At 35.4% G+C, this 12,025-nt stretch overlaps 1 protein-coding gene across 2 annotated transcripts in view; it reads right to left on the reverse strand.

Moving 5' to 3' along the window:
• Positions 1 to 452: 452 nt before the first annotated feature.
• Positions 453 to 12,025, reverse strand: part of zbtb24 (zinc finger and BTB domain containing 24) — a 20,197-nt gene continuing 8,624 nt past the window's right edge. The window contains exons 3-8 of one of the 2 annotated variants that reach the window (XR_012392746.1): positions 9,418 to 9,784; positions 7,535 to 7,702; positions 6,962 to 7,129; positions 6,802 to 6,883; positions 886 to 3,989; positions 458 to 785 (exon numbers count right to left, since the gene is read on the reverse strand). Coding sequence is in view for 1 of the 2 variants with exons in the window: in NM_001023572.2 (NP_001018866.2) it covers positions 3,161 to 3,989; positions 6,802 to 6,883; positions 6,962 to 7,129; positions 7,535 to 7,702; positions 9,418 to 9,784 (1,614 nt within the window). In the remaining variant the exon portion in view is untranslated. Of the gene's footprint in view, positions 3,990 to 6,801; positions 6,884 to 6,961; positions 7,130 to 7,534; positions 7,703 to 9,417; positions 9,785 to 12,025 lie in introns of both variants that reach the window. The other variant, NM_001023572.2, reaches the window with a different exon arrangement.

Here is a 12,025-nt window from a genome sequence, read left to right on the forward strand (position 1 = left end):
CATTTATTTGTTCTTTAATTAATTAATTAATCTATGAGTTAATCAATCAAGCAATCAATCAATGTATGCATTAATTTTCCTTCGGCTTAGTCTCTTTATCAGGGGTCGTCACAGCGGAATGAACCGACAACTTATCCAGCATATGTTTTACACAGCGGATGCCCTTCCAGCTGCAACCCAGTAATGGGAAACGCATCCACTACCGCCAATTTAGCTTATTCAATTCACCTATAGCGCATGACTTTGGACTGTGGGGGAAACCGGAGCACCCAGAGGAAACCCACACCAACACGGGGAGAACTTGCAAACTCCACATAGAAATGCCAACTGACCCAGCCAGGACTCGAATCAGTGACCTTCCTGCTGTGAGGCGACAGTGCTAACCACTGAGCCACCATGTCACCCCTTTAATAAATATATTTATTATTACTCATGTCAATAGACCACTAGAGTTGCATGTTTTTAACTGTTTATTGTCTTTAGTTTAATCAGAAAAACAGAGGACATTTTAAAGACCCATTTATTAAAGTCATGAATAAAAAATTAAAAAAAGTTGAACTTTTCCTCAATTAACCAGCTCCACTGTATTCAAAAAATATGACTATTTACAACAGAGAACCATCATCAGCAAGAACCACAGACATATATTTAAAACATAAATTAAAGAGATAATAATAATTCACCCAATAATGAAAATCACCTCATCTTTTACTCTCTCATGTGATTTTATAGCTTTGAGTTTCTTTTTTTCTGTTGAACACAAAAGAAGATATTTTGAAGAATGCCTTTCGTCCCATCAACCTCCACAGGACAACATCTACTATATAATGGGTGCCAGCATCCAACATTCTTCAAAATATCTTCTTTTGTGTTTTTGATTTTGACGGATGAGTCAATTAAAAACAGAACTTTGAGTTTTGAGTGAACTGTCCCTTTAAATAATTTTAAGTCTATTATTTACAAACACATGAAATAAATACTCCAAACATTAGTATTACAGGTGTCAATGGGTGCCAGCAACCAACATTCTACAAAACATCTCTACTCAACTCAAACATTATAAGCAAACACACATGCATGTTCAGTTCTGCCAGTTCATGCTGATGTCCTATTAGCTTCCATAGCAGAAAACAATACAATGGAAGTCAATGGGTGCCAACAACCAACATTCTTTAAAAGATTTTCTTATCGTTGTAAACAGAAGAAACTCAAACATTTTAGGCGAACTCACATGCATGTTCTGTTTTTTGTGTTCATGCTAGTGTCCTAGTAGCTTCCGTAAAAGGAAAAATATAATATGGAAGTCATTGGGTGCCAGAAAGCAACATTCTTCAAAATATCTTCTTATTGTGTTCAAAAGAAGAAAGAAACTCAAACACTATAGGCGAACTCACATGCATGTTCTGTTCTGTGGGTTCATGCTGGTGTCCCATTAGCTTTCAAAAAAGAAAAAAATATACTATGGAAGTCAATGGGTGCCAGCAACCAACATTCTTCAAAACATCATCTTTCTGTGTTCAAAAGAAGAGAGAAACTCAAACATTATAGGTGAACTCACATGCATATTCAGTTCTGCGGGATAATCCGAGTGTTCCATTAGCTTCCATAGAAGAAAAAAAATACTATGGAAGTCAATGGGTGCCAACAACCAACATTCTTCAAAGTATCTTCTTTTTGTGTTCAACAGAAGAAAGAAACTCAAACATTATAGGCGAACTCACATGCATGTTCATTTCTGCGGGTTCATGTTGGTGTCCCATTAGCTTGCAAAAAAGAAAAAAATATACTATAGAAGTCAATGGGTGCCAGCAACCAACATTCTTCAAAACATCTTCTTTCTGTGTTCAACAGAAGAAACTCAAACATTATAGGCCAACACACATGCATGTTCAGTTCTGCGGGTTCATCCTAGTGTTCCATTAGCTTCCATAGAAGAAAAAAATACTATGGAAGTCAACGGATGCCAGCATCCAACATTTTTCAAAATATCTTCTTTTTGTGTTCAACAGAAGAAACTCAAACATTATAGGCCAACACACATGCATGTTCAGTTCTGCAGGTTCATGTTGGTGTCCCATAATATTTTTTTTCTTCTTTGCAAGCTAATTGAAGTCAATGGGTGCCAACAACCAACATTCTTCAAAACATCTTCTTTCTGTGTTCAACAGAAGAAAGAAACTCAAACATTTTAGGCAAACACACATGCATGTTCAGTCCTGCAGGTTCATCCTGGTGTCCTAAAAAACACTATGGAAGTCAATGGGTGGCAACAACCAACATTCTTCGAAATATCTTATTATTCTGTTCAACAGAAGAAAGAAACTCAAACACTATAGGCGAACTCACATGCATGTTCAGTTCTGCGGGTTCATGTTGGTGTCCCATTAGCTTGCAAAAAAGAAAAATATACTATGGAAGTCAATGGGTGCCAACAACCAACATTCTTCGAAATATCTTCTTTCTGTGTTCAACAGAAGAAACTCAAACATTATAGGCGAACTCACATGCATGTTCAGTTATGCGGGTTCATCCGAGCGTTCCATTAGCTTCTATAGAAGGAAAAAAATTGTATGGAAGTCAACGGGTGCCAACAACCAACATTTTTCGAAATATCTTCTTATTATGTTCAACAGAAGAAACTCAAACACTAAAGGCGAACTCGCATGCATGTTCAGTTCTGCGGGTTCATCCTAGCGTTCCATTAGCTTCCATAGAAGAAAAAAAATACTATGGAAGTCAATGGATGCCAGCATCCAACATTTTTCAAAATATCTTCTTTTTGTGTTCAATAGAAGAAAGAAACTCAAACATTTTAGGAGAACACGCATGCATGTTCAGTTCTGCAGGTTCATGTTGGTGTCCCATAATATTTTTTTTCTTCTTTGCAAGCTAATTGAAGTCAATGGGTGCCAACAACCAACATTCTTCAAAATATCTTCTTTTTGTGTTTAACAGAAGAAAGAAACTCAAACATTATAGGCGAACTCACATGCATGTTCAGTTCTGCGGGTTCATCCTAGTGTCCCATTAGCTTCCATAGAAGGAAAAAAACAGTATGGAAGTCAATGGATGCCAGCATCCAACATTCTTCAAAATATCTTCCTATTGTGTTCAACAGAAGAAAGAAACTCAAACATTAGAGGCGAACACACATGCATGTTCAGTTCTGCGGGTTCATGCTGGTGGTGTACAGATACGAGACTGTTCCAGCTTGTATCTGGAAGGTCTGTCCCTGGATCTGATCACTAGGGATCTGCTCAGTGGTCTGGCTAATAGAAATGGCCTGTCCGCTCTGTCCACTGATATGAATGCCCGCCACGGGCCCCGTCTGCTCTTCAGAAAGCTGATGAATGACCTGCAGCTGCTGCGGAGCTCCGTGATGAACCTGCAGCTGCTCCATAGCCTCTTTGCTCAGCGTGATCACATGCATCTGCTCTGGATCTCCGCCGTTCACTTCACCACCCAAAACGCTGATGGTCTGGATTTGGGCGTTTCCATCTGGAGTGACCACGGCCAGGTTTTGAACGTGTCCGGACGGCTGTGTGAGAAGTGCGAGGCTCTGCTCTGTGTCTTCAGATGTGATGATGCTGATGCTCTGCTCCTGGTCCAGGCTGAGGTTTTCTCCGGTCACCAGCAGCTGGATCTCCTGCTCGCCATGGGCTGGAAGCTGAAAGGGTTGGAGCTGGAGGATGCTGTGCAGTTCTTTATCTCCTGATGTTTGCTGCTGCTGTTGTTCTTGTTCTTGTTGTTGTTGTTGTTGTTCTGGTGCTGAGTGTGGGGGTTTATCTGTGCTTTCTGCTTGTGCCGGTGGATTCTCTTTGTTGTGAGTTTTGATGTGAGCTTTGAGGTTGTCCTTCCGGGCGAATGAAACCTTGCAGATCGAACAGGAGAATGTTTTTTTGCCTGTGTGAGACACCTCGTGACGCCGTCGGGCACTGGGGTCAGAGAAGGTCTTATCGCAGACTTTGCAGACGTATGGCTTCTCTCCTCTGCATGGGGGAAAATGATGCTGTTGTAGTTATTAAAGTAAGTGCACTCTTATTTTATTTGTGTGTACATATCTCTCATTTAGGTTTTGTTTCATTTATTTTGTTAATTACAGGGATAGTTCACCAGTAGTTCACATTAAATGGTTCCAAACCTTAATTAGTTTCTTTCTTCTATTGAACACGAGAGAAGATATTTAAACGAATGCTGAAAACCTGTAACCATAGACCTCCATTGTATTTGTTTTTCCTACTGTGGAAGTCAATGGTGACAGTTTAAGTTTCTTTTCTGTTGAACAGGAAAGAAGATATTTTAAAGAATGCTGAAAACTAAACTTTTCCCAAAGACGGGTTGCGGCTGGAAGGGCATCCGCTGCGTAAAAACTTGCTGGATAAGTTGGTGGTTCATTCCGCTGTGGCGACCCCAGATTAATAAAGGGACTAAGCCGACAAGAAAATGAATGAATGAATGAAAACTAAACTGTAACCATTGACTTCCATAGTATTTATTTTTCCTACTATGAAAGTCAATGGTTACAGGTTTTTTAGAATTCTTTACAATATCTTCTTTCATGTTTAACAGAAGAAAGAAACTTAAACTGTAACCATTGACTTCCATTATAGAAAAAACAAATACTATGGAGGTCAATGGTTACAGGTTTTCAGCATTCTTTAAAATATCTTCTTTCATGTTTAAAAGTAGAAAGAAAACTGTAAATCTAAACTGTAACTAACTTTTTTTCTACTATCAAAGAGCTTAGAATGACCAAGAGGCGACACTGTAGTGTAATTTGGGAAACAGCCACTTGAGGGCGCGGCGGCCACTTTGGAATGAAAACTCCAATAGAACAACAGCATATTATAAGTCTGTGAAATAAACTATTAAAAGTGCTGATGATTGTGATAGTAAGTGTTGTATTGTCGTCTTTCAGGTTGTATCTAAGCTTTAATACGCTTTTTAAATAAATAAATAAATAACAAAGCAGCTGCTTTCCATCGCGACAGTAATGAGATCCAGCCGATCACTTTCACTCCAAAATGGCGGAATCCGGGGCTGTTGCTGGGCGCTGCTGTTACAATGGAACGTTCTATTGAGTGTCGCCTCTTGGTCATTCCAAGCTGTTTGCTGCTATGAAAGTCAATAGTTACATGTTTTCAGCATTTTTCAAAATAATCTTCTCATGTGTTTAACAGAAGAAAGAAACTTAAACTGTAACCATTGACTACCCTTATAAAAAAAACAAATACTATGGAGGTCAATGGTTACAGATTTTCAGCATTCTTTAAAATATCTTCTTTCATGTTTAAAAGTAGAAAGAAACCTAAACTGTAACCATTGACTTCCACAGTATTTCTTTCTACAATGAAAGTCAATAGTTACATGTTTTCAGCATTCTTCAAAATATATTCTCTTGTGTTCAACAGAAGAAAGAAACTTAAACTGTAACCATTGACTTCCATAGTGGGAAAACTAAATACGGTGGAAGTCAGCATTCTTCAAAATAGCTTCTCATATGTTCAACAGAAGAAAGAAACCTAAACTGTAACCATTGATTGCCATAGTAGGAAAAAAAATTACTATGGAAGTCAATGGGGACAGGGTTTCTTTCTACTGTTGAACATGAAAGGAGATATTTTAAAGAATGCTAAAAACCTGTAACCATTTACTTTCAAAGTAGGAAAAATAAATACTATGGAAGTCAATGGTTACAGTTTAGGTTTCTTTCTACTATTGAACAACCATTGACTTTCATAGTATTTGTTTTTACCTACTATAGATGTCCAGGGTTACAGTTTAAATTTCTTCTGTTTAACACATGAGAAGATATTTTAAAGAATGCTGAAAACCTGTAACCATTGACCTCCATAGTATTTGTTTTTCCGACAAAGGATAGTCAGTGATTACAGATAAAGTTTGTGTCTTTGTTGAACAGGAGAGAAGATATTTTGAAGAGTGCTGAAAACCTGTAACCATTGACTTCCATAGTATTTGTTTTTCCTACTATGGAAGTCAGTGGTTACAGGTCTTTAGCATTCTTCAAAATATCTTCTCTTGTGTTTAACACGAAAGAAGATATTTTAAAGAATGCTGAAAACATGTAAACACTGACCTCTATAGCATTTCTTTTTCCCCACTATGGAAGTCAGTGGTTACAGTTTAAGTTTCTTTCTACTGTTGAACACGAGAGAAGATATTTGAAGAATGCTGAAAACCTGTAACCACTGACTTTAAAAGTATTTGTTTTTCCTACTATGAAAGTCAATGGTTTCAGGGTTTCATCTGTCTTTAAAATACCTTCTTTTGTGTTTAAGGTTTATAACCACTTGAGTGAAAGTAAATAGTGCATTTCTAATTTGTGGTTTAACTATCCCTTTAAGAATGAAGACCCTAAACATCATACGGGTGTGGTAAATCAGACAGCAGTACTATAGAAGAGACATAGTTTTTAGCCACTCCACTTTTGACCAATCTGAATTCTCTTTTTGCAACAAATATCATTTTTCTATCTTTAATTATATATAGATTTTTTATTGGTCAGTTATCTACCTAATAAACATAAAAAACGAATAACATTTAGTGGAATGAGTGCAGCTACAGACATCAGTAGTAGGAAAACAAATACCATGCAAGTTAATGGTTACTGGAATTCAACATTCTTCAAAAGATCTTGCATTCAACAGAAGAAAAAAACTCAAAAATGTAAATAAAAAAAAAAAGGGTGAAGTATCCCTTTAAATGGACTTCATCCAGTGTTTCCTATTTAATTAGTTCACAGATAACATGACTGAACAGTAAAAGTGTGTCGTTTCTGACCTGTGTATCCTGATGTGTGTCTGTAATGTGCTCTTGGCGGTGAAACACTTTCCGCAGATCTCGCATGTAAACGGCTTCTCACCTGCAGGAATAACACAGATGTTGATCCAGTAGCATGAATGAATGAATGAATGAATGAATGAATGAATCTGTTTATTACCAGTATGAGTTCTCAGGTGCTTCTTCAGTTGAGCCGCATCCATAAATTTATGATGACACTCAGCACATTCAGGCAAGCCTTTTCCAGTGTGGACGCGGTTATGGCTCTTTAGCTGCCGCTGCTGACTGAAGCTCTTCCCACACTCCTCACAGGTGAACAATTTATTCTCTACATAAAAACAATTTTTTAGACCACTCACTTTTTCAGATCACACTTTACAATAAGGTTTCATTAGTATATATATTTACTAACATGAACTAATTATGAACAATACTTGAATGCAGCATTTATTAGTAATAGTTTAACATTTATTATTGCATGATTAAAATCCAGATTCATGGTTGTTAACATTAGTTAATACATTGTTTCAGCAAATGGAATAATTTTTGGTGACAAGTCTTATTTTACACTCAACAATACACTCTCTGCAAATTGACAACCCTTTCGTTAGTGTTAGTGGTCGTTGCTCAATTGACTTCTTTTATAATGACGTTTTTTTTAAAGTGTAAAGCCATGACACCATATAGTGGTATAGATGTGGTGTATTTGTGTATTGGTGGAGCAGTCGGTCACCTGTGTGCAGGTTCATGTGCTCCAGCAGAGAGTGTTTGGTGGACAGGGCTTTAGAGCATACGGTGCAGATGTAGGGCTTTTCTCCAGTGTGCATCCGCTGATGAACCAGAAGAGTGTGTTTCTGCGTGAACTCCTTCCCACACACACTGCATCTGAACGGCTTCTCACCTGCATGCAAGAAAAATTTCTTTAGTTAGATTTCCATACTGACGTGTCATTGAATTCATCATAGCGTTATGTTGCATTTATTGCAAGACATCTGTTGTAAATATCTCACTGATTTGCAAGCAATCAGAATGATGTTAAGATGACTAAGATTTTATTAAAAATATCATTAAATTAAATGAAAAATGGACTAAAATTCAATAAAAAATGTACTAAAATTAAATTAAATTAAACCAAAATATTATTTAAAAAAACTTAAATTAAATAAAAAATAAATTAACATTAAAATAAAAATAACATAAAAAATTAAATTAAATTAAACCAAAATATTATTAACAATAAATAAAAATAAACTAAATTTAAATTAAATATAAAATTAAATTACAAGTAAACTCAAACAAAAATAACCTAACGTTTAATTAAAAATGAATTAAAATTGAATTAAAAATAAATTTAAATTAAATTAAATATCAAATTAAATACAAAATTAATTAATTAAATTTAACTAAAATATTATTTAAAAAAATAAATAAAAATGAACCAAAATTAAATTAAATATCAAATTAAATAAAAAATAATCAAATTAAATTAATCTAAAATATTATTAAAAATAAATAAAAATGTAATTAAAAATCAACTAAAAATAAATGAAACTAAATATAAAATCAAATTAAATAAAAAATAATCTAAAATCAAATTAAAAACATTAAATTAAATAAAAACAAAAAAAATTTAATAAACCAATTTTTATTAAAAACACACAAAAAGTCATTAAAAATAAAGCAAAATAAAATAAAATTGAATTAATTATAACTAAATATAAATTTAAATAAAAAATAAATACAGTTTTAAATTACATTAAATTAAACCAAAATATTATTAAAAATAAAGATTTTATTAAAAATAAAGCAAAAAATTATTAAATAAAATACATAGAAAATTAATTAAATTTAAAATTTTATTTAAAATAAACTAACTTTAAATTTAATTAAAAATTAACTAATTAAAAATAAACTAAACAAACTTGAATTAAAAATTAAATTAAATAAACATTAAAAAATTAAAAAATAAACATAAAATCAAATAAAAAATAAACATTAAATAAAAATAAACTCAAATTAAATAAAAAATAAACTCAAATAAATATAAAATTTTATTAAATAAAAATAAACTAAAATTAAATTAAACCAAAATACTATTAAAAATAAAGCAAAATAAACCAAAATTAAATTAAATCTAAAACTAAATAAAAAATAAACAAACAAAAAAAACTAAAACTAAACAATGTAATAAAATTTCAAATAAATGAAAATTCAAAATAAAATAAATTAAATATAAATCAAATGAAAAATTACATAAATTACAAATAAAATAAAAATTAAATAGCATAGGATTTAAATCAAGAAATAATACAAATAAAACACTGGAAAAACTCTTATCCAAACTTTAACATAAATATGAACATTTTACACAATTACATACTTGGCAAAGTAAATACATTTAGATTTTTTTTTTAGCATTATAATAATAGACCAGACTATATAATGTTAAATGAAAAATGACCTGGTTGCAGAATTAGATAAATTTATGCTTCATGCACCTTTAAATCTTTTTTTTATGTCTTAATTCTTTTACTCTATTTTCCCTTCCATGTCCCTGCTCGTCATCATCAGTGCTTTTAATAAGTTCTACAGAGGATCAGTTAAAGTGTGTTGAACCTGTATGTGTTCGCTGATGTATCTTCAAGAACAGGTGGCTTTTAAAGACTTTTCCACACTCCTCACATCTGGCCTCTGTGTCTGGATATTTCCTCCTGCGTCCTCTTTTCCCCGGCTCCTTCCCCTCCATTAGATCATCCATTCTGAAGCCCTTCAGTCTGATTGGCTGTTTGATTTTGCGTTTTCCCTCTCGTCTTCTCTCCTCTCTGGGGTTAAACTCTCCATCACTCCCATCTGTTGCAGGAGATGCAGGCTCCTCATTGACTTCCTGAATCTCCGAGCTGGATTGTGCCTGTAATTCACTTTCTGGATTTTCTTTTTGGCTTAAATCCTGGTTCTTTTTAGGACGCCCTCTTTTCCGCTTCACCTGAACATAGACATATGCTGATATTCAATAATTCAGTATTGGGGTATTTATCAAATAAATAATTACTCCTTTAAATGTGGTCAGTACCTTACCTGACAAAAGTCTTGTCGCCTATCTAAGTTTTAGGAACAACAAATATTAACTTGACTTCTAGTTGATCATTTGGTATCAGAAGTGACTTATATGAAAGGCAAAGGCCTCTGGATTATGCTTATTTTACCACAATAAAATATGATCATGACTTGATTTTTAAGTATTTAATTAGGACAGTAAGCTCTGACTTTGCTTAGACAAAAGTCTTGTCACTTAACAGAAATAATGTCCAGTATAGAATATAAAGTCATGCTGCAGTGGAAAAAAAATTAACATTGTGTATGACTCCATCATGAGCTTGAAGAACTGCATCCATACATCTCTGCAAACACTTATTAATAAAGTCATCTGGAATGGTTAAGAAAGCGTTCCTGCAGGACTCCCAGAGTTCATCAAGATTCTTTGGATTCATCTTCAATGCCTCCTCCTTCATCCTACCCCAGACATGCTCAATAATGTTAATGTCAGGTGACCGGGCTGGCCAATCCTGGAGCACCTTGACCTTCTTTGCTTTCAGGAGCTTTGATGTGGAGGCTGAAGTATGAGAAGGAGCGCTATCCTGCTGGAGAATTTGCCCTCTCCTGTGGTTTGTAATGTAATGGGCAGCACAAATGTTTTATTATCTCAGGCTGTTGATGTTGCCATCCACTCTGCAGATCTCTCCTTTACTGAATGTAACCCCAAACCATGATTTTTTCCTTCACCGAACTTGACTGATTTTTATGAGAATCTTGGGTCTAGGCAGCTTCCAGTAGGTCTTCTGCAGGATTAGTGATGATTGGGATGCAGTTCAACAGATGATTCATGGGAAAAATCTGCCTTCTGCCACTTTCCCAAATGATCAACTAGAAGTCAAGTTATTATTAGTTGCGCTTACAAATGGGAACGACGACAAGACTTTTGTCAGGTAGTGTATATATAAAATAATTACTATATTGTGATATACCAAGTGGGAGAAGTGGAGAGTCCTCTGTCTAGCTGCTCTGTCTCTGGAGGATATTGAAGATATCAATTATTATTCGGAACTTTGATAACAGGGTTTCTGCTGATGGGCTTATGCGGGGCCCTGGGATATCGGAAACTGATAAAAGCGGTCAGCGCAGCTCAAAACCCCACTAAGCTGGCCGGCTTGATTGAAACACTGATGGGTAGGGTCGCGAATCAGACTACGGTGCTTGACCGCAAACTGGAAACCATCGAGGTGAAGCTAGCGGCTCTGCAACAAATTTTGGCCAGATCGGGAGACGAGTGATGGACATTAAATATCTGTGAAATTGGCAGATATTGACCTAAAGTTGAAGTATCTTACTGTCTTTTTTTTTTTTCGGCTCTCCTCTTACTCCTGCCAGACGGCCTCGGCTGGAAGTAAACAACTCCCTGGGATAAGCAAGATAAGCGGACGCTCTGAAATTCCTGCCCCTGTCAAGGACACCTGCGGGACTCTGGACTATGCAGGCTCACACACACACAAACATATCTACAGATAAACATTCACCACCGATCCCCATCCAAACGCCTTCGTGTGCTTTTACCCACGTGGGGCGTGGGCGGGGCTGTGACTTGCGCCGGAAATGGCTGCTGGACCAGCTGGCTGCCCGCACTCAACGGACTGTTTTCCATTACCCCTGTTCCCATCCCCTCTGTCTATGTTGTGTCTTGCCGGTGTGCTTATGCTAAGATAGGGCTGTTTTTCTCCCTTTTCTCACTTTGTCCTAATCAAGGGCAAGCTGAGGGGGTGTTTTTTAGCCTAACTGTCCAAATGTATCTTTCTTCGTTTCTAAATGCTACCTCCTAAGATCTGTCTCCCCTGAAAAGTTGTTTGTGATGTTTTGTGTATGGTCTGGGGGGTCCAATTTCGCTATGCGAAAGTGTAGTGACAAATAAAGGCTTGATTGATTGATTGATTGATACCATTATCAGGATTTGAGATTACTTTAATCGTGATATGATATTTTTATATCGTGACATGATATCCTATCCCTAGCGTACATCAATATCATGATAATACAATGATAAGCTTTGGTACACTGCAAAAATGCTTTTTTTTGTCTTGTTTCTAGTCCAAATTTCTAATACTTCTTTAATCAAGAAGCATTTTCCTGGACAAGCAAAACATATTGTCTTTTTTCAAGGAATAATATGTCAGAA

This window comes from Danio rerio, chromosome 17, assembly GCF_049306965.1.
Source record: "Danio rerio strain Tuebingen ecotype United States chromosome 17, GRCz12tu, whole genome shotgun sequence".
Classification (NCBI taxonomy): domain Eukaryota; kingdom Metazoa; phylum Chordata; class Actinopteri; order Cypriniformes; family Danionidae; genus Danio; species Danio rerio.